At 47.1% G+C, this 27,135-nt stretch overlaps 1 protein-coding gene across 7 annotated transcripts; it reads right to left on the bottom strand.

Moving 5' to 3' along the window:
* Window positions 1–2,152: 2,152 nt before the first annotated feature.
* DESI1 (desumoylating isopeptidase 1) lies at window positions 2,153–27,105 on the bottom strand. Of its 7 annotated transcripts, XM_072843764.1 has the most exons (9): window positions 26,768–26,992; window positions 16,993–17,110; window positions 15,862–15,965; window positions 14,558–14,579; window positions 13,136–13,205; window positions 10,556–10,665; window positions 9,751–9,873; window positions 8,784–8,894; window positions 5,272–7,819 (listed from the first exon to the last, which is right to left on the bottom strand). In XM_072843764.1, exons 1-9 carry the CDS (start codon window positions 26,853–26,855, stop codon window positions 7,726–7,728), a joined length of 840 nt encoding a protein of 279 aa, XP_072699865.1. In that variant the 5' UTR covers window positions 26,856–26,992; the 3' UTR covers window positions 5,272–7,725. The 7 variants fall into 7 exon arrangements, with proteins under 7 accessions (XP_072699871.1, XP_072699865.1, XP_072699867.1 ...); XM_072843766.1 differs by lacking the exon at window positions 8,784–8,894; XM_072843765.1 differs by lacking the exon at window positions 15,862–15,965 and having other exon boundaries at window positions 16,997–17,110.
* Window positions 27,106–27,135: the final 30 nt, after the last annotated feature.

Below are 27,135 nucleotides of genomic sequence, written 5' to 3'. Positions count from 1 at the left end.
GCCCAGCCCCAGGACTGAGAACTTGGGTGATTCACTCCTCACCTCTGGAGCCAGAGGTGGGGAGAGGAGTCCAGCCAGGAGGAGTTGTAGAGATTGTCTGATCCCTAGTCTTCATTCTGTAGATGAAGAAGCTGAGGCCCAGGGACACCTGGGTGGCTCAGTGGTTGAGCATCTGCCTTTGGCGCAGGTAGTGATCCTGGGGTCGTGGGATGGAGTCCCACATCTGGCTCCCCGCAGGGAGTCTGCTTCTCCCTCTGCCTGTGTCTCTGCCTCTTTCTGGATCTCTCATGAATAAATAAAATCTTAAAAAAAAAAAAAAAAAAAGGAGCTGAGGCCCAAAGAGGGGGAGGCTTTGATCAGGGTTCTATGAGTCAGAGGCTCAATCCAGGTAGGTCTGCATGCAAGTCCAGGGGTTCTTGTGACCCACCCTTGCTTTCCATGTTGGCTCCACGGGAGATGCTGGCACTGGGCCAGGTCCTGTGTTGGATGCTGGGCACTCAGGTGATCACAACCAGGCCCTGCCCTGGATGGTGCCCCAGTTGGTGGGAGTGTGCCAGGAAGCACCCACAGGAGGAAGGGTGTACTGTGGTGTGGGGAGAAGTCAGGAAGGGCTTGTGGAGGAAATGCTGGAGCAGGGCCTTTAGCTCTGAGGACTCGTCCAGCAAACAGTAACAGGAGCTAGAGGTAGAAATGGCTTGCAGTGATAGGGGCCCTCACTCGCAGCAGGGTATAGGGTTGGAGACGTCCAGGGACAAGCTTAAGAAGGACTTTGATAGGGGTGCCTGGGTGGCTCAGCTGGTTAAACATCGACTCTTCATTTTGGCTCAAGTCATGATCTTAGGGTTGTGAGATCCAGCCCCGCGTGCCTGGAGCTCTGTGCTGGGCATGGAGCCTGCTTGAGATTCTCTTCCTCCTCTCCCTCCATCCCACTGTCTCTCTCCAAAAAAAAGGGCGGGGGGGGGGGTGTAAGGGAGTGGCACCTGGGTGGCTCAGTCCATTGAGCGTCTGCCTTCTGCTTGGGTCATGATCCCGGGGTCCTGGGATGAGTCCCCAGTCAGGCTCCCTGCTCAGTGGGGAGCTTGCTTCTCCCCCTCTCACTGCCCCTCTCCCTACTTATGCTCTGTCAAGTACCTAAAATCTTTAAAAAACTTTTTTTTTTAAAATTTTTATTTATTTATGATAGTCACAGAGAGAGAGAGAGAGAGGCGCAGAGACACAGGCAGAGGGAGAAGCAGGCTCCATGCACCGGGAGCCCGACGTGGGATTCGATCCCGGGTCTCCAGGATCGCGCCCTGGGCCAAAGGCAGGCGCCAAACCGCTGCGCCACCCAGGGATCCCTAAAAAACTTTTTTTATAAAAAAGGGAGGGCTTTGATAAGTGTGAGAGCAACTGCCCTGTGGCTATGGGGGGCCGCGGAAGGGTGGAGGTGTGGGTGGGGGGAGCAAGCCCTGCTCCTGGGACCCTGGGTAGGAGACAAGTGAAGGTTGGTGGTTGTCTGGGCCGCGCGTGCGTGCACAGCGCCACCTGGTGTCCGCCTCTCTCCCTGCGGCACCACCCTGCCGGGCTGCCTCCAGCGGAGGGAATTGGAGCAGAGATCTCTGCGGGGGACTCTGAGCAATCAGGAACCCTTCAGACCAGGACCAGTCCCACAACCCCTGCCCCCTACCAAAGCAGCCAGGCTCCGTGGTCAACTGCTCACATTCAGTGATGTGCCAGGTCCCTCTTGAGTTCTTTGCTGCCCTCTCAGGCCAGAGCCCCCATGAGCTTGAGGAGACATGGGTCTCATGGTCCAGCCTGCCAGCCTGGGAGGGCCTCCTCCTCCAACCACCATCCCACTCCAGAGCAGGTCCGGCCTCCACGCATACATCTGTGATGAGCGGCCTATTCCTACCTCATGGTTCCTTCAAGCTTTGGGGAACTTTGCTGGAATGTTCTCAGAGCTTCTTCTATCCAATACCACCAGGCACCATCGTTCCCTCTTCAGTGGTTCTCCTTCCATCTTTCTGGGCCTTACAGATCTTCACTACAGGCTGAGAGAACAAAGGCAGGTACCACACAGCATGTCTAGCAGCTGTGTCTTCAAATCCACAGAAACATTGCAGAGATGTGCACAAAACCCAGTATCTCTTAGGACGATGGAATTTCAGATGACTTTTTCTTTTTTTTTTTTAATTTTTATTTATTTATGATAGTCACAGAGAGAGAGAGAGAGAGGCAGAGACATAGGCAGAGGGAGAAGCAGGCTCCATGCACCGGGAGCCCGACGTGGGATTCGATCCCGGGTCTCCAGGATTGTGTCCTCGGCCAAAGGCAGGTGCCAAACCGCTGCGCCACCCAGGGATCCCTCAGATGACTTTTTCCTCTCATCTTTGGACTTTCATTGATTGCTTACATTTTCTAAATATATATAATATTGTAACAAAAAAAATCAGTTTGGAAAAAAACAAATTAAGATATTTAAGCAGGAAAAAAAAGATATATTTTTAAAAAATTTTTTTATTTATTTATGATAGTCACAGAGAGAGAGAGAGAGGCAGAGACATAGGCAGAGGGAGAAGCAGGCTCCATGCACCTGGACCCCGATGTGGGATTCGATCCCAGGTCTCCAGGATCGCGCCCTGGGCCAAAGGCAGGCGCCAAACCGCTGCGCCACCCAGGGATCCCAAAAAAAAGATATTTAAGCAGGGATGCCTGGGTGGCTCAGTGGTTTGGGCCTGCCTTTGGCCCAGGGCGTGTTCCTGGGGTCCCAGGATCAAGTCCTGCATCGGGCTCCCTGCATGGAGCCTGCTTCTCCCTCTGCCTGTGTCTCTGCTTCTCTCTTTCTGTGTCTCTCATGAATAAATAAATAAAATATTTTTAAGAATCAAGATATTTAAGCACACCCCGGATCAAAGCTGGAGTAGCTCAGTAAAAGCTCGCAGATGCAGGGCAAGAGGCAGACAGTGAGTGGCTCTGCAGTCACCACAGCTCTGGCCTTCCCTGCTTCCCAGGGGCTGTCCGTTCCTCCCTGCACCCTGAATACCTGGGCAACAGGTTGCTTCTTCCCAGCTCCGGGTACTTAGCAGGTACTCAAAACACCTTGCCTCTTAACTGACTACTCCACTCCCCCTCCACCCCACCGCCCACCCCCTGCAATCCCTGGTTTTCTGCGGCTCCTCTTGCCCCACCCCACCCCAGTCTGTTCTCAACATAGCAAACCCATGTTCTCAACATAGCAAACCCACCTACAAGGCCCTCCACCTTCCCCACTTCCATCACCCCTCGGCTCTTATGCTCGAGCCACTCTGGTGTCTGTTCAGTCCTTCTAGTGTTCTTTTCACCCGCTGCTCCCTCCGCCTGGAATGTTCTCTCAGATCTAATCTTTGTCCTTTAGGCCTCAGATTAAACTTCACTTTGCCACATGACTTCCCCAACCTCCTAACATATTCCCCATTCACACACAACGCCACCACCAGGTTTTATTTCCTCCCTAGCACTATGCCACCTGAGATTATCAAACTTCTCCACCCTCTGTTTCCTCACATCCCCAAAATAGAACCCCTGCCAGGCAGGGGCCTTGTTGGTCCTGCTCACCACTGCATCTCTAACACAGAGCCCAGGGGTACTTTCCATACAATAGGCTCCCAGGTAAACCTTTGGGGGGATGGATGAACCCTCTCAATTGACTTGCCAGGAGTCACAAAGTCTAAAGGTAAAACCACTTGCCAGTTTCTCCACAAGCAGGTAGTACACATCTGCATCATGGTGTAAACGGTCCTCAGCAGAGAGGAATGGTCAGGGCCTCTGCACGGAGTTGGCTCACAGGGACACAGGAACCAATTACCCCATTTTACAGATAAGGACACTAACAAACTGGCTCCCAAGTGGCACAGTTAGGACTTAAACCCAGGCACTGTTTTTTTGTTTTTTTTTTTTTTTTTAAGATTTTATTTATTTAGGGGCAGCCCCGATGGTGCAGCAATTTGGCGCCGCCTGCAGCCTGGGGTGTGATCCTGGAGACCCCGGATCGAGTCCCACATCGGGCTCCCTGCAGGGAGCCTGCTTCTCCCTCTGCCTGTGTCTCTGCCTCTCTCGCTGTGTCTCTCGCGAGAGAGGCAGAGACACAGGCAGAGGGAGAAGCAGGCTCCCTGCAGGGAGCCCGATGTGGGACTCGATCCCGGGTGTCCCGGATCCTGGGCTGAAGGCAGCACTAAACCGCTGAGCCACCTGGGCTGCCCAAACCCAGGCACTCTTAAGGACTCCTGCCTCTGAACATGCCAGCTTTGAGGGGGAAAATGTCAGCCAAATCCACCTACCCTCTGTGTCCTCTGGAGAGACAGCACTGTATTCTTCAGCTAGCATGCTGGAAAGACACAGCGCCTCAACAGTGAGGTCTCACGGGTGCGGTGGTGAGAACATGGTCTAGATTCAAGGGCTCAGCCATTTGCCACCTGGACAACTTTTTTTCTCTGCGTCTGTCTTCCCCATCTGTAACATGAGACCAATATCTACATCTCAAGCCCATTGCATGTGACAGCACCTAGAATGGGCTCAGCCCGTAGAAATTGCTCACTCAAAGTAGGTCAAGTGAATCTACAGACACCTGCAGTCACGCTGCTGTCTGGTTGTACCAGGGGACACTCAGAGAGCTGCCTACCCACCCCCACATGTGTTTAAGGAGCTCATGGTAACAAGGTGGGGAGAGAGCCTTGGAGCCATGAACCCAGCCTATAGCCAAACTGAAAGCAGAAGTAAACACTTCTTGGTGTGGCCAGAGTCCTCTGGGGGAAGATCTCAGAAGTTGGGGCCAGCAGATGCAGCTCTGAGTCTTACTTTACCACCAGCCACAAGGTGACATTGGGCAAGTAATATTCTCTCTGGGCCTTTTCCCTATTTTTGTAACCCAATGGTGAAAGTCATACGTTCATCCCTGTTATTGTCACTTCTTTTTTTTTTTTAAGATTTTTATTTATTTATGATACACACACACACACACACAGAGAGAGAGAGAGAGAGAGAGAGAGGGAGGGAGAGACACAGGAGGAAGGAGAAGCAGGCTTCATGCGGAAGCCCGACGTGGGACTCGATCCCAGGTCTCCAGGATCACGCCCCAGGCTGCAGGCGGCGCTAAACCGCTGCGCCACCGGGGCTGCCCTGTTATTGTCACTTCTTAACCATAAGGCTTACAAACAAGCAAAGGCAGCATATCCAGATTCAGCAAAGTTAAGCTCAGAGGGAGACAGAAGCCTGGCTATGTTGGACGCATACCCAGACCTTCAAGCATGACGCAAATGCAGCAGGCAGAATGAGTTTATTGCATTAGAAAAAACACCAAAGAAAACCAGCAAACACATCCGTACTAGACACAGTTATTAGTTTGACTTCAAGGGTAAAAAGGAAATCTCAAAGGTATAGCTTTATTTTGGGGAGGGGGGTGATGGTCTCATCCCTCCACCTTCTCTGTCCCTTTAAACCAATGGACCTCCCTGAAGGTGTCCAGTGTAGGATATGATTACACACGGCTCATTTCTCACTCTGCTTGCCTCACACACCTGTGTGGAGCTAGCTGGTCACAATGAGCATGCTTCTGGGGTTCTGGGATTGACCGAGAAGTATGAGGACGGGGTTGGGGGTCATAGCCTCATCCCAGGCTTCCAAAATGAGTGCTGGGGGCTTGGGTGGGGAGAGTGAGCTTGCCTTCCTGGAGGCACTCTGAGTAGACAGCTGGCTGGCCCCTCCATCTCTCCCCACAATCCTTAGGGCACAGGCATTGGCACAAATGGCTGCTGGGCATGGAGTGGGGGGGCTTTCAATGTACCGAGTGACTTAGTTTCTTAGGGTAGCCAGTTTGGCTAACTTCTACTGGGTCTGGAGTGACTGCTATTAGGAATGCAGCCAGTTGAGCCTGGGTATGGGGAAGAAGGGAGAAGCAGCCTGTGATGCCCAGTGCCCTCTGGAGAGAGCTGAGTTCTGAGGAGAGAGGCCTGGAGCAGGAGCCTGGAAAAGAGGCCCGGGCAAGGCAAGCTGGAGAAGGACAGAAATTGGGTGGGAGGCAGGGAGAAGGCTGCCCAACAAGAGAAACCAATGAGCTGCCCTCCAAGAGAAACCTAGCCTGAAACCCATCCTCCTTGAGCCCAATTCTGCACATGGGTCTACATTAAAGAGTCCCTGCTGGTTTCTGGTCTCCAAAATGTCGCTTGACATCACAGCTGGTTACCGTGGAGGTGCCCCTGGTCAGGTCACAGGCAAACACTAAGGCAGAAAACCATCTTTTCCTCTAGCCAAGACCCCAATGGTGCCAACTGCTATGACTAATGGCAGAGACAGGAGGAGATGAGGCCAGAGATGAGCAGCAGCTTTTTGAAGAGCAAAGGCACCTGCTATGGGCCAGACCCCAGAAAAGAGAACATAATTCAAGTCTGAGAAGTGGCAGGAGCTGTGGCAAGGAGGGGCGCACAGATGCCAGGGCTGGGATTCAGACACCTGGCAGTTCTAAGTCCCTTCCCCAACATTCACTCCCCTAAAAACTAACTTAAGGGAGGCATGTGAAGAAAAGGAATCTGAAAGCCTCTCCAGATAAGAAATCTCCAGACTGTCCCTCCCTATAAGCTCCTGGCAGCAACTCATGAGGAAAATGGCCAGTCAGGCTCTCAACAGTGAATCCTTGAAGTCAGAATGACAATGCAAATAACATGTGACTTCAAAACACATTGAGGATAATGTAAAAAAAAAAAAAAAAATCTATCGAAAATAACTTGAAATTTTCTTGCCACCTTGATTCTGCATTATTATTCTTTCTATGTCAGGGATATTTTTCTAGAGCAGGGAGTCCTTTCCCCTTGGTCCCTAGCCAAATATTGCATATTGGTTGGGGGGTGGGGTGGGAGGTACAGTGACTGCAAATAACCTACATTATTACTTGTAGACATGAAGCTTGGGTCTCTGCCGTTCCAGCCCAAACCTTCAGTAACTATCAGGTGAGCTATGCTGAGGAAGAGCAGCCTGTAGGCAGCAAGGCAGGTGCTCCAAAATTGATGTCAGAGGATTGGCAATCAGTAGGTGGAAGGAAGAATGGCTTTATCCTGTATTCTCTGGCCTGACACTTGCTGTCATTCTCCCTTGATCCTGAGGCTTCCGGTTGCTCCAGCCCTGGTCCCGTGGCCTTGCTTGGGGTAGGGAGGGAAGGTGAGAGAGGTTGCAGCTACAGAGTTCACTTAGGTTGGTTAGTCATCCTGAAACTGGTCCCAGGTGCACCACCAAATCCTTTGGTTCATTTAAAAACCAGACAGTAACTGCTTCCGGGATGTTGCAACTGCCACTTCACAGAGGTTGTAAAACTCACCTGGGTCCCACAGGTGGTAACAACCTGGGTAGAGCATGGGCATTCTCTGCAAAGAGGTGCTAGGTTGGGGCTCCCCCAAACTGTGCCTCTTGCCTTCTGCTTAAACAAACCCCCTCCCTTTCTCCAGTGTGGAGGACGCTCAGGAAGCAGCGTCAAAAGTGAACTCACAGACAAGACAGCCTTAATAAATTAGTATAATACTATTAGAAGGGATGGCATTTTGTTCTGTATCTTAGCAGCATTGTCCTACATGCAGCCTGATGATCTCCTTCCCTGGGAAATTTAAAAAGCCGTCCCCTGGTTGTTAGCTCTGATGTAAAATTATAAAATAGAAATCTGGTAGGGTTTGTTTTGTTTAAAAAGGAAAAGCCCCTGATGAGGCAGGGCGGTCCCATGCAGTCCTGTTAACTCTGGCCATTGGGTCGGCCTATGGGGCTCCCTCCATGAGGCTGGATCTGGATGGGGTCCAGGAAGGGCCGCAGAGCCTGTCCGAAGGGCCTGTGGAGAAAAGAGACCCAGGGCTGGGGTGGGCTGGGTGCAGACAGTCACAACTGTGCCCACAGGGGTGGTGGTGCCACACCAGGAAGGACACCATGGCCTCATTCAGTTTTCTCACCTACCCCGCACACGACGGTCATCAAGGGGCTCTCACGACAACCTGCTCTGTCCTTTTACCCCTGGGGCCCCCTCCTCGGTAGATGCTGCCATTTTACTACCTTCGCCAGATTCTGGTTAGCCATGGCTTAAACAGGCTAGCAATGCACAGGGAACTAGAGCTTTCTGGCCTTTCAGTACCTGAATCTTTAATTTTCACAGTATAAGATAAAAATAAGTTTTGAGGAAGGAAGCTGAGGCAAAGGAATGAGGATATGAAAATGGTATCTTCTAGGGAGTGCAGGGGATATTCGGGAAATCAACAATTGCAGGTTGCCAGAAGCCGTTAATGCCACTTTCTAAAGCCCCCTCTCCCCTGTTTGTGCTCAGAGTAGCTTAGCTGGAAAGAACACTGTAAATACTGGAGTCTTAGAGACTTTCCAGAATTCCTAGAACCTTAAATCAGGGTGCCCACAACACATCTCAGTTACTGGCTTTCTTTTTTTTTTTTTTTTTTCAGTGGATATTGCCATTTTTGGAAATCCTGTCTAGGTTCAAAGGCAATGAAGGATTCTCAAGCATAAACAGATGAAATCAGGATACATTAGCCCTTATTCAGACAAGTCCTGGAACTCCACCCATCAAACAATAACAACCAGAACATTCTTCAACTACTTCTATTTGTTTAGGGCACCATAACCTAGATCGTTTAGTGAGGCTGTGGTGTTCAACACGCCCACCAGGAAACAGGCAGACAAGGCCAGGGCCAGGAGCTAGGGCTCTCCCCACCAGCTGGACATGGCAGTCCCATTTCCTCTGCAAGTTTTTCGCAAGTGGGGTTCCTACCCACGTGTGATAAACAGCTCACCTTGCCAAGCCTGCTAAACCTGCCAGGATCTTCGTTGGACAGGGCCCCAGTTCAGGAGAAACCGAGTCAGAGTTAGCAGACAGATACGGTCCTGGAGTGGGTAGGGGCTGCCTGAACATAATCAACAGCAAAGGAAGGGAAGGGTGTGACGGGTTTGGGTGCGTGTGTCCTTTTAGGCAACACTGCCTGGATGATGCCCCACAAAGCTCAGACTACATCAGGGTGGGAGGGGCTAGAGCATGTTCCTGAAGAAAACATCAACTGAGGGCCGACTGTGCACTACAAGATATGAAGGCCAGTAGGAAGTTGTCTTTAAGGACATGAAAGGGCCCATGGTGCAGGGGAAGAAAGATCAACAAATGACATTTACAGCATAAACCACCCTACTAAATCTCTGATCTATCCTCTGCTTGTCTATTTGCATTTTAGGGAACCTGGGTGGCTCAGTCAGTTAAGTGTCTGCCTTTGGCTCAGGTTATGATCCTGAAGCCTGGGATGGAGTCCCATATTGGGCTCCCTCCTCAGCAGGGAGCCAGCTTCTCCGTCTCCCTTTGCCCCTGTTCTCTCTCTCTAATAAAGAAAGAAAATCTTAAAAAAAAAAAAAAAAGTGGCATTTTATGCAACTGTTTCTGGGAAGCAGTGGCTTGCTTCATGAACAAGGTGAAAGGCAGATGCCAGGATCTGTACCAATGCTGGAGCCAGTGACAAGTGGGTTTCTAAGTTCTGTGGTTGCACTCAGGCTGGGGTAGAGCTGGCCTAAGTTCAAGGATGGTGAAGGCCACACAGGCAAGCACCAATGACTGGAGGGAAGGGTGGGCCCTCTATGTTGGCTGGTGCCATCCTGATAGGGCCCACTTGTAGTGGGAGGACTCTGAAGAGAGCAGGGAAGGGCAGAGGTGGGTCAGCCAAGTGGTGCTGACCATGATCAGGGATCCGAGGGGCAGGGTCAGAGGCTGACGCCACTTACGTGGATAGAATTTCAGAGGGAAGGTCAGTGATGTAAGAAGGGATCTTGCGCCCAGTCAGGAACTGTGCCACTTCGTTGGTGAAGGTGTTACAGTTGTTTTCAAAGATGTTGTAGGCCTCTCTCCTATACATTGTGGAAAAGGTATGGGGAACATGTCAGAGGGGCAGTGAACCATATGTGGGATAAGTCAAACCCAGTAATGGCGTGGTGAGCACAGCTGAGTACGAGGGCTAGCATTTTCCTTCTCTCTTACACTCCAAAAGGACTGCTGGATTTGCCACTCTGGACCGTAAGACACCGATTTTGTAAGGGAAGGATGGAATCAAAATATATGGCTCCTTTGCGGTCTCAGGAAAATCTTTACATTCACAGAAGCAGAGCTTGAGGGTTAGAGTTGAACACTACTATGACTGTCTAAAGCTTCTCAAAAAGAAGAGAAAACCCGCTCAAGTTCACATATCACCCCGACTCCTCAGCAAACCCCGTTTTTGATTTTTCAGGACAAGACATGTGCCCAGTATGGGTTTAGAGCAGCAGCTGCTGATTTTAAGCAGGAGGAATAAAGAGCCCTTCCTTCCCTCAGAGTTTCGGCAGAAGCTATGCTGGGACGGACTATCTGCCTTGGAACGATGCTGAGCTCTTTCCGTGGCAGGGCTGCCTTTTCTCCATATCTATTTAACAAATACTGGGCCAGACTTTGTGTGTGCTGAGTGCTCTAGGGGATGTGACCTGGTGGCTGCCCTCTGGGGCCAATCATCTAGTGGGGGGACAGACACAACTAACCACCACCCATGTCTCCACTCACCGGAACAGAGACTCCCCCAGGGAGGACAGGTACTCCTGAAAGAGTTCTTCTGTGACTTCTGTGCTCCCCACATCAACCACAGAGTCTGGGGGCCCAAGCAATGTCCCTCCCTAAAAGAGCCAACCCAAAGAAAATCATTAAGTCACCATCTCCACTGAATTTTTTCATGTGGCTTCCCATGGAAGACCACAAACGCTCTGCTCCAACGTTTATCTTTCAGAGCACCCAGGGGAGATGAGAGGGCTAGTTCCTATTTGTATCAAGGCTGCAATGGCTTAGAGCTTCCTGTTAACTCTCCATTGCCACATGCTGGCGGCATGGCTAAAAAAGCTGGGCTACTTGTTTCTGGTAGGGCCCTGGGAAGCTGAGTCTCTGGCTGGTCAGACCCCTGAAGCTGTTTACTCATCCGGTTGATAAAAAACATAGAAATCCAGAACCTGAAGTCTCCCTTTGTCCACAATGTGGCTGATCCCAAGGGCACAACAGGATAACCAGAAATGGTTAGTGCTCGACAGGCCAGCTTTCTATGCCTGTATTTAAGTGGATGTAGCCAGTTTTTCCTTGTGACACACTTGATGTTCCTTCTAAGACTGGGAAAATGTGAAGGACTCCGAGAAATCTGGCAGGCTGGCAAATACTTCCATAATTCAGTTCTATTTTGATCTGTGAGTCTAATCTAACAATGGTGATAGGGTTCCCCAGGCAAGGACTTAATGGCCCATGAAAGGCCTATAGAAACCCTCGAGTTAACAGACTGCCATAGCAGATCAAAGGAGAGACTGAGGCCAAGGGGGAACCAGCCAAGGGTGAAGCAACAGATCACTGGGGAGGACAGAGCTGGGAATGAGCTGGGGGATAAGGGAGAGCACTCCTTGAGCAGAGCTCCCTGAAAAGATCAATCATTCATGCAATAATTATTGAGCACCTACTGTGTGCCTAACATTGTTCTAGGCACTGGGGAAAGCATGGTGAGCAGGATAATTAAGATCGTCCAAGAATAGTGGGCTCAGAATTACAAGAGACTGGAAGGTCACTAGTCGACCCCCTATTATTCACCCACAACAAACATGCATTGAGACTATGTGCTAGGCCTTATGCTAGACACTGGGGTATGATATGGACAAAATAGATGAGATCCTTGCCCTTGTGAAGCTTATAGTCTAGCGGGGATGGCAGACAAAAAAATCTCATAAACCAATGCATAATTATGAGTTGCAATGAGGGTCTTGCTGGAAAAGTTCAGAATGACATCAGTACGTATGACAGGGGACCTTTCTGGTCTGAGGGGTCTGGGAAGACTTGCCTGAGAAATTGACACTGAGCTCAATCTGAAGGATGGAGAGGCAGAACCAGGTCAAGGATCAGGGAGGTGGACTGAAGTGAGAGGGTAGGTTTCAATGTCCACGGAATGTTCTAGGAAGGAGAAGGGGGTGGGAGTGGGGAAAGGCAAAACCTGAAAAAAGGTCAGAGAGGGAGACTGAGACCAGATCAGATGGGGCCCGGGGGCCAGGCTGAGCTTGCTGGGTTTTATTCCAAGAGCAGTGGGGAAGAGTTCTGACTGAAGCAGGGGAATGCCATGGTCAGTTTTTCATTTTGAAAAAGATCACTTCGGGGGCAGCCCGGGTGGCTTAGCAGTTTAGCACAGCCTTTAGCCCAGGACGTGATCCTGGAGACCTGGGATCGAGGCCCACGTCAGGCTCCCTGCATGGAGCCTGCTTCTCCCTCTGCCTGTGTCTCTGCCTCTCTCTATCTCTCATGAATAAATAAATAAAATCTTAAAAAAATAAAAAAAAAAAAGAAAAAGAAAAAGATCACTTCGCCTCCCTGTGCAGAGTTCTGACTAAGGAGGAATGATGTATTGCTGCAGTCCACTTGAGATGTGAGGGTGGCATGGATGGAAATATGGGAAGAGATAGAAAAAGACTGATTTAAGGTTCATTTACAAGGCAGAATTGACTGGGCTTCATGAAGGATTTACCAGAAAAGGTAGGGAACCAGTGAGAGGAAGAAACCAAGAATGACTTTCCATTTATGAGTATCAAAATGAGTGCATGGCTTGGTCTCTGGTTGAACACCTCCTGTGAAAACTCTGATAGCTCAGAGACCAATTTTTTGGAAAGGTGCATGAACTTTGGAGACAGAGTCTTGACTTTTAGCATTGGTGCCACTTACTGGCCCTATAACTTGAGGCAACTCACTTTACCTCTCAGAACGCTCCTCCTTTGGCTGAACATTGGCTGAGTTCATTCTATGAGCTAGGCTCGGAGCTGGTGATAGGGCAGAGAGCAAGACATAGTCTCAGCTCAAAAGGAGCTTCCACATGGCTCCCTACAGAGACTCAGGAACAGCTGATCTACTGTATCACAGACAGTGTGACCCAGAGGGACCCACAAATGCTGAGGGAACACAGAAGAGGCTTGGGAAGGGTGTTCTTGAGTTGAGTTTAAAGTAGTTATGAGGAACTATGCCATAGGTTGACATCCACTGGGATAGAAGCCAGACATACAGAGTGGTAGCAAAGTTCCTGGTCTATGGGAACCCCAGGAACCTTGGGGAAGGGTGTGGGGGGAAGTCACTCACTGGGGGACAGCTGGAGATACCACCACTGCCGAAGTAGAACTCATCCTTGTGCACCACTATGGAGGTGTGCCTGCAATGCAGAGAAGAGATAGGAGAAGTCAGAACTCTTAAAACTGGTCTGAGAAAAAGCAAATACCACCTTGCAAAGAGAGTAATTTCTACCCAAAGATAGGGCTTACAAGGTCAATAACTTATATAACTAACCAAAGGCATAAATATCATAGATTCAGTTTCTCAACTTTGGCACCATTAACATTTGGGGCTGGAGAATTCTTGGCTGGGGGGCTGTCCTGTGTATTCTAGGCAGTTTAGCAGGATCGTGCCCCCCTACATCCCCATACCCACCTCTTCAGTTGTGACAACCAGACACTATTGAATGTCCCTGGGGGCAGAACTGTCCTCCTTGAGCTTTAGGTCATGTCAGCAGAGAGGGGAGGCCCTAGAATCACTCTGATACTGACAAATCTATAGTAGAATAAAGCTCTGTAGACCAAGGTGTGTTCCCAGGCTTTTAAAACTAACAGGAGCAGTCAACCTGGACTATGCTGAGGGCAAGAACAGATGATAAGCAAAAGTGCTCATATTACTTGGTTTGAGTCAAACAAAGCAAAGGATCATTCTGGTCATCCCAGATGTCAGCAGGCTCTAGGAGTCCAGAAGGAATACTGACCTATGGTTTCCTCATTAATGGAACTGAGAGCTCAGCCACCATCTTGTCTGACAGGGATGGATCCAGGACAGAGAGACCAAAGTAGATGTGTGTTTGATTGATTGATTGATTGATTGATTGATTGATGTGTTTTAAGACAGTCATGTGGGACCCTTGAGACTTCTGTAGTTAGAAAGCTTGGTTAGGGGTGGGCATGACATCATTCTGCCTTTCTTTAGGGCAGGTTTTATCAACCTCAGCACTAGTGCCATTCTTTGTTATGAAGGGCTGTCCTGCGCATGGTTAGGATGCTTATAGCAGCATCTCTGGCCACCACCCACCCATCAAAAATCTCTCTAGACACTGCCAAATGTCCCTGGGGTGGGAGGTCAGGGCACAAAACTCCTGGTTGAGAACCACTGCTTTAGAACTTGTAAGTTTTGGGCAGCCCCGGTGGCGCAGTGGTTTAGCGCCGCCTGCAGCCTGGGGCGTGGTCCTGGAGACCCGGGATCGAGTCCCACGTCAGGTTCTCTGTGTGGTGCCTGCTTCTCCCTCTGCCTGTGTCTCTGCCTCTCTCTCTCATTCTCTCTCTCTCTGTCTCTATGAATAAATAAAATAAAATCTTTAAAAAAAAAAAAAAAAAGAACTTGTAAGTTTTATGATACAGAGAGCTGGGTTTTAAGCTGGAAGCCACAGTCTGGAACCTGAAGTGCACAGGTACAGCTTTGTTTCATAAACCAGCCAATCAACATAAGGAGTCCCACCCAACTTACCAGATGCCTTCCAGTTGTTTCCCTGTGGAGAAAAGAAGAGATTTAGCCACTTGGAACCAGACTAAATGGCCTCCCCGCATGAGTAAATTCAGAACATGGCTTAAACCCAGAGTAACCTGGGATGGGGGCACAGTTGGTTAAGCATCTGACTCTTGGTTTCAGCTCAGGTCATGATCTCAGGGTCATGGGATTGAGGTCTTCGCTCAGCTTGGGGTCTGCTTAACATTCTCTCTCCCTTTGCCCTTCCCCCCTGTTTGGACTTTCCCTGAAATAATCTTAAAAAAAAAAAAAAAAAAAAAAAAGTAACTCATCATAAACCTCTTGGGGCACTTTCTAGGAATGCAATTCTCCTCCAATAAGGTCCTTAGATCCTGATACAGGTATGTTGTGCTGTGTTAAGAAAGTTGAAAAGTGATCAGCATCCATCAGAATGCAAGATAAAAAAACACTGGTATGGATGTACCCCAATTTTATGTCTGCTTTTCTTTCCCCTTCAGGGTCAATTTAACTTTGCCTTTTTAATTTGTCTCATATATACAGATAACAGTAGAACAATGGTATAAAAAAGCTATCATCTACTTCTTCATTGAGCATAGGTGAGATCCTTCAGGAAATGACAAAGCAAAACCTAACAACTGTCATCCACCTGAATAGTCAATGCAAATGTATTCTATACCTCCATATGGGTGGAAATGGTATTAGGTATGGAAATGAAAATAGGAAAATATGAAGAGATCACTGTCTTGCCTTTAAGAAGCCCAAAGTCAAATGGAAAGAGAGACATACATCGCTTCTTGGCCTTTTGGCTAAGATCAAGTGAAAGACACACATAGCTAAGTAAAATACAATGTTGATAGGCTCTAATCATAGAGTGGTAGAAAATTACACAGTGGTAAAAATAAGATGCTTACTATGATAAAGATAAGGAACTACCTTTACAAGCTGCAATTCAACCAGGGAACAAGTACAGGCAGGAATGGACGTTTCTGCTAGAAGGAATAGTATGTGCGAACACACAGGTGGGATAAAGAAAGGTTAGAGAAAAGAGTACAGTGATGGTGATACTCTCGGAGGAAAAGCGGCCAGCAGGTGCCCTGGCAAAAATAGGGTCAGCTTGGACAGAAGGCTGCCCTAAACTCTGGGGGCCTTCTTGGTTGCTAGATGGTAGAGTGCCTTGATCAGAGCCACGTTTTTTTTTTTATTTTTTATTTTTTTTATTTTTTTCAGAGCCACGTTTTTAAAAGACACCTATGTCTTTTAAAAGAGAACTGTAGGGATCCCTGGGTGGCTCAGTGGTTTCGCACCTGCCTTTGGCCCAGGGCGCGATCCTGGAGTCCCGGGATCGAGTCCCGCGTCGGGCTCCCGGCATGGAGCCTGTTTCTCCCTCTGCCTGTGTCTCTGCCTCTCTCTCTCTATCATAAATAAATAAAAATAAATCTTTAAAAAAAAATAAAATAAAAGAGAACTGTAGGGGAGCCTGGATGGCTCAGTTAGTTAAGTGTCTGCCTTTGGGTTCAGGTCATGATCCCAGAGTCCCAGGATCGAGCCCTGCTCCCTGTTGGGCTCCCTGTTCAGCAAGGAGTCTGCTTCTCCCTCTGCCCCTCACCCTATTCTCATGCTCTCACTCTCTCACAATAAATAAAATCTTAGAAAAGAGAGAGAGAGAGAGAGAGAGGGAAGAGAGGGAACTGTAGGTGAAGAGGAACGGGAGGGCGGACAATAGAGACAGCAGACTGAGTGAGGTCTGTGCAGTAGTCAATGGGAGATACTATATGCCAGTGCTAAGGATGACGAGGAAGGGCAGTGAAAGATGTGAGAACGTTATCAGACATTACTCACTTGCCTTTGCTTATAACTTCATGTTAACAATTACTAATTGCTAAACGTTGCTTTCAGTATCTGCCCGGTGACTTTCTAAAGGATGAAATTCTAAGTACCGCGTGAAAGAGAGAGGATATGCTTCCTTTGCATAAACCACTCTAGTTATTCTGTAATTTACCTAGGACATAAATGGAATGAGTATCTTGCTCCTTTAAGAAAACTTTTTAAATGAGATAACATTTAACCTAATTCTTTTTTTGGAAGAGACAAAAGAGACCATGGCCCCTCCATGACGACCCACTGATGGCTGCTTACAGTGTCATCAGAGGCAGCTAAAAATATGACAAATTCAGACCCTCATTTCTCCTCTTGCTAGCAGCAGATCCTGGGCAAGTTTACTCAACCTCTCTGAACTTCAGTTTTTTCAATAGAGACTTGTGACCACAAACAATAATGTATATATAGCATCACAGTGTGGGGGCAACCTGGCTGGCTCAGTCAGTGGAGCTTGAGACTCTTGATCTCAGGGTTGTGAGTTTGAGCCCCCACTGGGTATAAAGCTTACTTAAAAAATAAAAATAGGGGGATCCCTGGGTGGCGCAGTGGTTTGGCACCTGCCTTTGGCCCAGGGCGCGATCCTGGAGACCCGGGATCGAGTCCCACGTCGGGCTCCCGGTGCATGGAGCCTGCTTCTCCCTCTGCCTGTGTCTCTGCCTCTCTCTCTCTGTGTGACTATCATAAATAATAAATAAAAATTTTAAAAAAATAAAAATAAAAATAAAAATAAAAATAGGGCAGCCCCGGTGGCTCAGCAGTTTAGCGCCACCTTCAGTCCCGAGCGTGATCCTGGAGTCCTGGGATCGAGTCCCATGTCGGGCTCCCTGCATGAAACCTGCTTCTCGCTGCCTGTGTCTCTGCCTCTCTCTGTGTCTCTCATGAATAAATAAATAAAATCTTAAAAAAAAATAAAGGGGCACCTGGGGGGCTCAGCCAGTTAAGTGTCCAACTTTTTTTTTTTTTTAAGATTTTATTTATTTATTCATGAGAGACATAGAGAGGCAGAGACACAGGCAGAGGGAGAAGCAGGCTCCATGCAGGGAGCCTGATGTGGGACTTGATACTGGGTCTCCAGGATCACGCCGTGGGCTGAAGGTGGCACTAAACCCTGACCACCCAGGCTGCCCAAGTGTCCAACTCTTAACTTCAGCTCAGGTCATGATCTCAGGGTCTTGAGATCGAGCCCTGCATTGGGCTCTGTGCTCAGTGGGGAGTCTGCTTAAGATTCTCTCTCCCTGGGGATCTCTGGGTGGCTCAGCGGTTTAGAGCCTTCCTCTGGCCCAGGACATGATCCTGGGGTCCAGGGATCGAGTCCCACATCGGGCTCCCTGCATGGAGCCTGCTTCTTCTCCCTCTGCCTGTCTCTGCCTCTCTCTCTGTGTCTCTCATGAATAAATAAATAAAATATTAAAAAAAAAAGATTCTCTCTCCCTCTACTCCTCTTCCCCTCTTCCAAAAGTAAGATAAAATAAAGCATCACAGTGTGTGGTACCCAGAAGTTTGATAAATGGAAACTATATTAGGTATAATGGCCTTGGGGAAAAGGGTATAAAGACCTCCAAAAGATAAATTTTACCTCAGGATTGGTGGTAAGATCTAAGAAGAGATTTCAGTACCTAGGGAATTAATATGAAATACTGTGTCTATTTTACATATAAATGTTTCAACTCTGTGTTTGTGTTGCTAGGCTAAATGAAATAACAAGGAAAATAAAATGTAGCTGAGTTCTGTCCTCCAGTTAGGAGACAGGTGTGCTTTTCACTAAAAGACTTGCTACTTTGACTGACAAGGTCACAAATGGACAGAGGGGTTCTGGACTGGGGTTTCTGGGGTAGCCCCCAAAAGACTATGGGGCAGGCTCTGCCCTCATCCAAAATGAGTGGAAATTCCACAGAAGTAGATAAGAAGAAACACACTGGATGCTGAAGGGGAATGGTAACCCATTTAGGACAAGCATCTTCAAATGTGGATCGAGCAGACTTACATCCTTTCTTAATCTGAACTCTCCTTCACAGTTATCCTATTCTCACAACATCCTCGTGTAGTAGAGTAGGGCAAATGTTTGTATTTATTAACATCATTTTACAAACAGGTAAATAAAGATGCGTGGTTGGTCCGGCATAGAAGCAAGAAAGAAAAACACAATATGACGATGTATTTGTTGGAGCAGCTCAAGTAGAAACAGCCTGTTTTGGGGAGGAAAAGAACAAGGGCCTCCATAGGGCCGACAGGGATTGGAAAGTAGAACTAAACTGATTAAAAAAAATTTTTTTGCCATACTGAGGTAGCAGTAGGTTGAGTAGGAGGTGGTGATTTGAGATTGAATTAGGTCACAAGGCCATGTGGGAACATGAATTAGGCTTAGCACACTACAGAAGCAGATTATTTTCCAACTAGGATTTCCTCAGCAGGCCAGAGAGTGGGTGGGTCAGATGCCTGCTTGTCTCCAAGCTTGTTAGCACATCTAATGCATTGATTTCAAGGCCTCTGAAGTATGTGCATGAAAACAAATGGAAGACATGGATATCAGTCCTGTTTTCATCATGAGTAACAAAGAATGTGGAGTGAGGTCTGCACTGGTCACCATTCCACTGACTATAAGAGTTAAGTTAGTATATAAAAAAAAAAAAACCAGGAGGGCAGCCCCGGTGGCTCAGCAGTTTGGCACCGCCTTCAGCCCAGGATGTGATCCTGGAGATCCGGGATCGAGTCCCGCATCAGGCTCCCTGCATGGAGCCTGCTTCTCCCTCTGCCTGTGTCTCTGCCTCTCTTTCTCTTACGAATAAAAAAAAAAAAAAAAAAAAAGGGCCAGGGATCCCTGGGTGGCTCAGCAGTTTAGAGCCTGTCTTCGGCTCAGGGCGTGATCCTGGAGACCCAGGATCGAGTCCCATGTCAGGTTCCCTGCGTGGAGCCTGCTTTCTCCCTCTGCCTGTGTCTCTGCGTCTCTCTCTCTCTCTCTCTCTCTCTCTCTGTGTCTCTCATGAATAAAAAAAATAAAATCTAAAAAAAAAAAAAAAAAGCCAAGGAGAAAAATTCACCATCCACCTCCTCATCAATTAACATGGACGGAGCACACAGACATCCACGCTGGCTGTAAGACATGCTCCAGATAAGCATCTGGAATACTGCCTGTGTTCAACAGATGTCTACTTGGTGATGGGCCAGCGGGGTCCTCTGCACAAGTAGCAGTCAAACATAACCCTAGTTCACCTCCCAAATTTCTCCAGTGATAGTGTTTTCATTTATTTTAATTCCGGTATAGTTAATATACAGTGTTATTGATAGTGTATTTATTTTTAAGATTTTATTTTATTTTTTTAAAGATTTTATTTATTTATTCATGAGAGACAGAGAGAGAGGCAGAGACACAGGCAGAGAGAGAAGCAGGCTCCATGCAGGGAGTCTGATGCAGGACTCGATCCTGGGACTCCAGGACCACCGCCTGGGCCAAAGGCATTAAACCGCTGAGCCATCCAGGGATCCCTTAAGATTTTATTTTTAAGTAATCTCTACACTGAACATGGGGTTTGAACTCACAACCCCGACATCAAGAGTCCCATGCTCCACCTACTGAGCCAGGCAGGTACTCCTTGATAGTGGTTTCAAATGGCAATGTTTCTTTTTATTAAAACATTTTTAAAGTTTATATTTTTATAATCTCTATACCCAATGTGGGGGCTCTAACTCAGAATCCTGAGAAAAAAATCCCATGCTCCCCTGACTGAGCCAGCCAGGCACTCCTAATTGGCAGTGTTTTAATCTTCTGATTGGCTCAGCATCTTCCAGATTATATGAAGCGGTTAATGTTAACTTAAAAAAATCAGTTTGCTCTTCTCTGGGCCACTGGATAAATATTGAATCTAGGTGGGAAAAAGGTAAAAGGAAACATTTGTATAACATAAGTGGGCCTCTGTGCCAATATTGTAAAGAATTAAAAAAAAATGCCTAATTGGCAGGAGGGTTTTCCCTTCCTTCAGGCAGAGAAAGGTTATCACAAAATCAAATGTAGTACATTGTGAAAAACTGAGAGGGTATTTTAATCTTCAAAAAAGGTACATTTAGGGTAGCCCCAGTGGTGCAGCGGTTTAGCGCCGCCTGCAGCCCGGGGTGTGATCCTGGAGACCCAGGATTGAGTCCCAAGTCAGGCTTTCTGCATGGAGCCTGCTTCTCCCTCTGCCTGTGTCTCTGCCTCTCTCTTCACTCTCTCTGAATGAATAAATAAATAAATCTTTTTTTAAAAAAAAAAAAGGTACAAAAAATGGACAAAAAAAAAGGTACATTTAAAACTACTTGATATTCTTTTTTTTTTTTTTACTACTTGATATTCTAATGCTGGAATTCCTTTGAGCCACTACAGGATTCTTTCCCAGTATAAAAATAACTGACTTGTGAGTTCTTTTCTTCAGTACTGAGAGGGTTCCCTTTTGATCACTGTTTGATGTCATTAGGCCTTGTAGCAATGCTCTGAGGTAGGTCTGCAACTCTCCACCATTCAGCCAGGCTGTATTTACTGAACGCCAATCACTGTGTTAGACTGGATAAATCTAGAGTTCTTGCTCAGTGGAGCTTCCAGTCCAGTTCTAGGGGTATGTACATTGACGAGAAAATAAGCAATTATAGGGGCGTCTGGGTGGCTCAGTTGGTTAAGCATCTAACTCTTGATTTCAGCTTAGGTCGTGATCTCGGGAACATGACCTGGAGCTCTTACGTCCAGCTCTGTGCTGAGCATGGAGCCTGCTTAAGATTCCTTCTCCCCTTCTCCCTCTGCCACTCCTGCCCTGCTTGCAGGTGTTCTCTCTTAAGAAAAGAAAAGAAATGAAAAGAAGAGAAAAGAAATTATAGACCAGAATGATGAATGCTATTAAATGAAGTACAGGATGTCATGAGCACATACTAGGGACACATGACCAAGATTTGTGGGGTAAGGGTCAGGGAAGGTTTCCTGGAGGAAGTGACATGTTAGTTGAGACCTTGAGGATGAGCAGAAGTTAGCCAAGCCAAACAAAAGTATTCTGGGGAGAGGGCACAGCCTTTGAAAAGCCAAAAGTTGAAAAAGAGCTAAATGGGTTTTTACATCCTGTTGAGGAGTACAGCCCTTTTCCACCAGGATTTTGCAAAAGCATTAAGCCCTCATGCCCTAAGGTATCTATTGGCAGAATTGAGAAAACAGTTACTCAAATCATTTTCCCTAGAGCTTAATTCTCTTATGGAATCCAGTGGAGAAAGGCTCCTGCTGATTTTGTTGAGCATGTGGAGACAGGTGAGGGTGGAGAGAAAAGCAGAAGGATCACAAAAGGGCCTTGTAAATGCATCAGTTTTCATTTTGCCAGAATGAAATTTCAGGATTACTAAATTAATTCATTAGATAGATATAAAGTAGTTTACACAGTGAACAATAAATATCTAAAACAAAATAGATGGCATTAAAAGTTTAAAAACTCCTTCAGATTCAAATAAATTCTATGTAATCTTCAAGTCTGAGTTCAAGTCTCAATTGTTCCTACAATTGATATTTATTGTGGGGCTTCTGGCTGGCTCAGTTAGTAGAACATGCAACTCAATCTCAGAGTCATGAGTTCAAGCCCCACATTGGGTGTAGAACTTTTTTTTTTTTTTTTAAGATTTTTATTTATTCATGAGAGGCACGCAGAGAGAGGTAGAGACATAGGAAAAGGGAGGAGAAGCAGGCTCTATGGAGAGAGCCCAATGTGGGACTTGATCCTGGAACTCTGGGATCACACCCTGAGCCAAAGGCAGATGTTCAACTGCTGAGACACCCTAGAACTTACTTAAAAAAAAATATTATTGAGCCTGCTTCTTCTCCCTCTGCCTGTGTCTCTGCCTTTCTCTCTCACTCTGTATCTCTCATGAGTAAATAAAACAAAATCTTAAAAAAAAAAAAAAATATATATATATATATATAATTGACTACCTGTACTCTGACTGGCCACTGGGGACATACAGAGAAAGGAGACAGAGTCCCTGCCTTCCAAGCAGCTCAAGGTTCTTGAAGTCTCTCTGACACATCCAGCCCACCATGGCCTCCCTCTTCTTTCAAAATCTAAAATAACTGTTTTACCACTTGCTCATTCTGCCATCTTAGTTATAATCTCTTTTATGCTGTTCTCTAATGTTGCATGTGTACGGTTGTTATTTTTAGTCAAATAAACTGGAGGACAGAGTTCATGGTTTGTTTTTAAAGATTTTTAATGTATTCATTTGCGAGACAGAGTGTGTGTGTAAGAGAGGGCATGAGCTGGGGGGAGGGTCAAAAGGAGGGAGAAGCAGACTCCCCATTGAGCACGGAACCCAACATGGGGCTCAAACCCAAGACGCCAGGATTATGACTTGAGCAGAAGGCAAATGCTTAACCAACTGAGCCACTCAGGTGCCCCTCAGAATTCATGTTTTTTATTTCATTACTATTTGTATTATAGAATTAAGCAATGAACTGAGTATAGAGTAAAATCTCAAATATTCATTAGATTGCATTCTGCCAAAAAATAAATATCTATGTTCTATATCCTATGTCTTTAAACCTGAGAACAATTTTGGTAGGCTTGTTAAAAAAAAAAAAAAAAAAAAAAGTAATCCTGCAGGGGCGGGGGGGGGGGTATGTAATCCTGGGATACATCGATGAACACAAAACTTTAGAAAACAATCAACAAGTATAAAGTAACTCTTACCACAATTTAAAAAAGAAAAAAACACCTCTGCATTTCTATTACTTTAGTACAGAAAAAGGTCATGAAACTTAGAGAACGGCCAAAATTATTAAAAGGAGGAACTTAAAGGACAATTATAATAACTAATTATCTTAGGCAAATGGTATATTATGAAAAAGAGGTGTAATCAGCTGTCTATTAGAACGCTAAGGATAAATCTGGGACCATTTGTATGGTGATTAAAGGACACTGGACCAGAAATACCTTTATGGAAAGCAATTCTAGGAGACTGACACTGGACAGCATAAAACCGTGAGTCTACACTGTTTGGGGGAGAAGAGAATTATACTGGGCTTTTTCTAGTCCCGTCATGACTGTAATAGAGCTACATGGGGGCCTATTTTTTTCTTTTGTTAAAAGATTTTATTTATTTATTCATGGGGGGGGGGCAGAGACACAGGCAGAGGGAGAAGCAGGCTCCATGCAGGGAGCCCAACCTGGGACTCGATTCTGGGTCTTCAGGATCAGGCCATGGGCTGAAGGTGGTGCTAAACCGCTGAGCCACCTGGGCTGGGCTGCCCCACATGGGGTCTTAGAATGAGGAACTGTCATAACAAGAATAAGAAGATACAACTGATGAATTACCCTAGTTTGGGAAAATCAAGGCTCTAAGGAATGATCATAAATCTATGATTTATGGCACATACACATTGAACCCAGATCTTCTTCTCATCCAGATTTGAAACATTTAGCCAAAGATGCCTTTACAAACTTGAAAAATTATAAAGGGACACCTTCTACAGCAGATGTGGCATAACAAAATGATTGACAACATGAGTTCTGGGAGTCAGGCTGCCTGTGTTTTTAACCCAGCCCTGCCACTTACCAGCTGTGTGAGCTGGACAAATTTCTTAACACCTTATGTCTCAGGTTCCTTAAATGAAAAATGGAATAACAGGACCTACCTCAGAAAATTGTGGTGAGGATTATAACACACATGAAGTACTCAGAAAAAAAGGGCCTGGCACATGGTAAATTCTCAATAAATGCTAGCTATTAATATGCTTCTGGAAGTTAGAGCAAAAATCAAGAATCAAATGGAGTTTTTAAAGGTTTGAATATATTTAGGAATGGGAAATCAATATAGGGCTACCCAGAACTGGGAAATACCCAACTTGAAGACTGGTAATGTCTGGACAGGATGAACCAGTAAGGCGATGTCCATTTTCCACAAGTTTTCAACTCTAGAAAGTAGTGACTATTAGCTTTGACAATCCTTGCATTACTTTTGCAAAAGGCATAAAAAGCAATATGGGAAAAAAGGGATAGAGAAGAGAGAATTAGATTTGCAGGCAAGGTGATGTTCTCAGAAATGCCGTTGTGGTCAGATGCGCCAAATTGGTGAAGTTCCCATTTTTGGCTGAGGTGCTTTTAGGATTTTACATCTTTTTTTAAAAAGAGGGAGGAGGCAGGTCCAGCCACTCCACCTTCAGTTATGGCACTGTTCCCTTCACCCATGATATTCCACAAGGGCCTTCTTTCAGTTCCAGGATAAGGCCAAGCTCTATCCTACCTCAGGGCCTTGGTAGATTGATCCCCCTTATGCTTAGAACACTATAACTTCCTTACCACCCTCCTTGTGACACCTTCTTCATCCTTAAATTCCCAACTTAAGTCACACTGCTTCTGATACCCTTATTTAAAGTTAGGTTTCTCTTATTACTTTTTATTTCAGCACCCTGATTGCTTCTTGCACAGCTTAGCACTTATCACGATTATTATTTGAAATAATTTATATAATTCTTTTCTTTGCCTATTTTTAATATTTTCCCCAGGAACCAGCTCCATGATGGTAGTGAACATCTTCGCTCAATATATTGTCCTCAGTTAATCTTAACACATGGACTAGCACATAGTAGGCACTCAAAAAAACAACCTGTCGATTGAATCATGAAGCAGTGAGCCCTAAGGGCAATTGTGGCTATGATCAAACTAACCAAATAATGGCTCCGTTCCAAGAAGTTTAGTTAGAACTTGACTGATGTAATCTGTGTAGTGTTAGTCACCTTCCTCGGTGACTTTGTTAGTTTTACTTTCAGCTTTACCTTACTCATTTTAACAACTGGATGATCTAGGCCCAAACTTCTAGCCAACAATAGATTGGCTACATAACAATTATCTGAAGAGCTTATTAAAAATACAGATTTTTTGGATCAAAACCCCAGGAGACTCTTATTTACTACTTGTGTGATGAGGCTCTGGAATCTGTATAATTAAAATGTTCTTATTTTGAATAGATAACATATGGGTAGTACAGCATTCAAAAGGTACAAACGAGTTTATAGTGAGTCTCCCCTCTATTCCTGCCCTCTGGCATCAAGTTTTCCTTTCTGTAAGTTACCACTGTTTCAATTTCTTAACTATTCTTCTAGATAATTATCTGCCTACACAATCATGTATACATCCTTTGCTTCAAACACACCTTAATATTTAAAGAACTGCTCCAACTTTGTTTTCTCTATTTCCATCGAACAAAACTCGTTGAAAGTTATCTATATTTTTAACAAGCATCCCAGGTGATTCTGATGTGAAGCCAATATGAGCAACCATTCACTGGCCCAGGGTTAAGAGATTTAAGTTTAATCGACTATGATACATCAGAAACTCAAAAACACTGAAAAGGTGCCTTCCAAAGTAGCCTTGCTTACTTGACTTCTGCCCTCTTGTCTTACCGAGATGAACTAAAACATTCTCTACGGCGCCCATAAAAGCCAGGAAAAACTAGCCATTCAAACGGATGTTGCCAAAGCTGTTCACTTTCTCAATTCCTGGAATCTTTTCCTGCCCAATACCACCTGAAATAAATCACAAACTCGGCAATTTCTATGTTAGGTGAGACATTTTGGTACTTGGGTTATAACGAGGTTTGATGTGCAGTGAACGAGGGCTGGTTTTCTCTCCCGGCAGTTAAGTAGTTTCACGGAGCACCACCACCGATCTACTTCCTTTACTAATCCTTACTGACACAACAGTATCCGATCCTCCTCTCAAATTGCTTTCTAACCATCTGGGCAAAAGCAATGAACTTAGAGCCCGTGGGGAAGACCGCATGGTCAGGGCAGAAGTTGATGAATCCTGGGGTTCCTGCTCCAGCGGACCTGGCTTCACCTCCACCTGGGAGCAGTGCCTGGGCCCCCGTGCGGCTCTGGCTTCCTATTCCCGTCCACCCCGGGGACTGCAAAAGAGTTTCCTTTTCGCACCGAGGGAAGGCTCTCCAAGGGCCACCCGGGGAATCTCCTCCGCAGTGTCCCTTTCACCACGCGGGGCACCGCGCGGCAGGCAACCTCCCCTCCCCTACGCTGCGCGGAGGAAGGAGTGTAAAGAGCTCCCCGCGGACGGCAGGGGAGCCTCCGGGATGCAGCGCCGGTTCACCCTACCGCGCGGAGTGGCCAGCGGGAGGGCGTGACTCCTCCATCCCTTCCTCCTGGATTCAGAACGTGAAGTCGGTAGAGTGGGGCTCCAGGCGCCCGAGCCCCCGACCTCTCCCTTCTCCCCTCGGGCTCTCCTCCATCCTCCGGGCCCCGCGTCTCTCCCGGAGCCGTGGTCCAGGCCTCCCTACCTCTGCCGGGCGTCCCGGCACCCTCTCGCCCGCCCCCAGCCCCCTCACCCAGCATGATGGGGCTGAGCCGCCGGGCCAGGCCCTTGGACAGGTCGTACACGTAGAGCTTCACCGGATAGAGATTCGGCGGCTCCATCGGGACCCGTGGCGGCGGCGGCCACGAAGTCCCTCACAGGCACCCGGCAGCGGCTTGGACCTTCCCGTACCCGACGGGGGTGGGGAGCGGAGGGAGCGGGGAGGGGGACCGAGCCCAGGCCCGGCCTGAGGGGCGGGGGAGAGGCGGCCCTGCGCTGCGCGCGCCCCCGCACCCGCCACGGGCAACGACTACTGTGAGGTGACAGAGCGGGGACGGGCAGGGTCCGCGCGGAAGAGAGGGCGGGGGCGGGGACGCACTCTTGCGCATGTGCCTACCGTCC

The sequence above is a fragment of the Canis lupus genome, chromosome 11 (assembly GCF_048164855.1).
Source record: "Canis lupus baileyi chromosome 11, mCanLup2.hap1, whole genome shotgun sequence".
Lineage (NCBI taxonomy): Eukaryota > Metazoa > Chordata > Mammalia > Carnivora > Canidae > Canis > Canis lupus.
This window is presented reverse-complemented; position numbering and strand designations above follow the sequence as displayed.

Bases quoted from the DNA above. Each gene is read 5' to 3' on its own strand.
- DESI1 (XM_072843764.1), bottom strand. From the start codon at position 26,855: ATGGAGCCGCCGAATCTCTATCCGGTGAAGCTCTACGTGTACGACCTG. The intron at 14,580-15,861 runs GTGCGAAACCAC...TTTTCTCCACAG, and splicing joins GCGCCCTGGGCCAAAGGCAG to GGAAACAACTGGAAGGCATC. The intron at 9,874-10,555 runs GTGAGTGGAGAC...CACAATGTATAG, and splicing joins CTGGGGGAGTCTCTGTTCCG to GAGAGAGGCCTACAACATCT.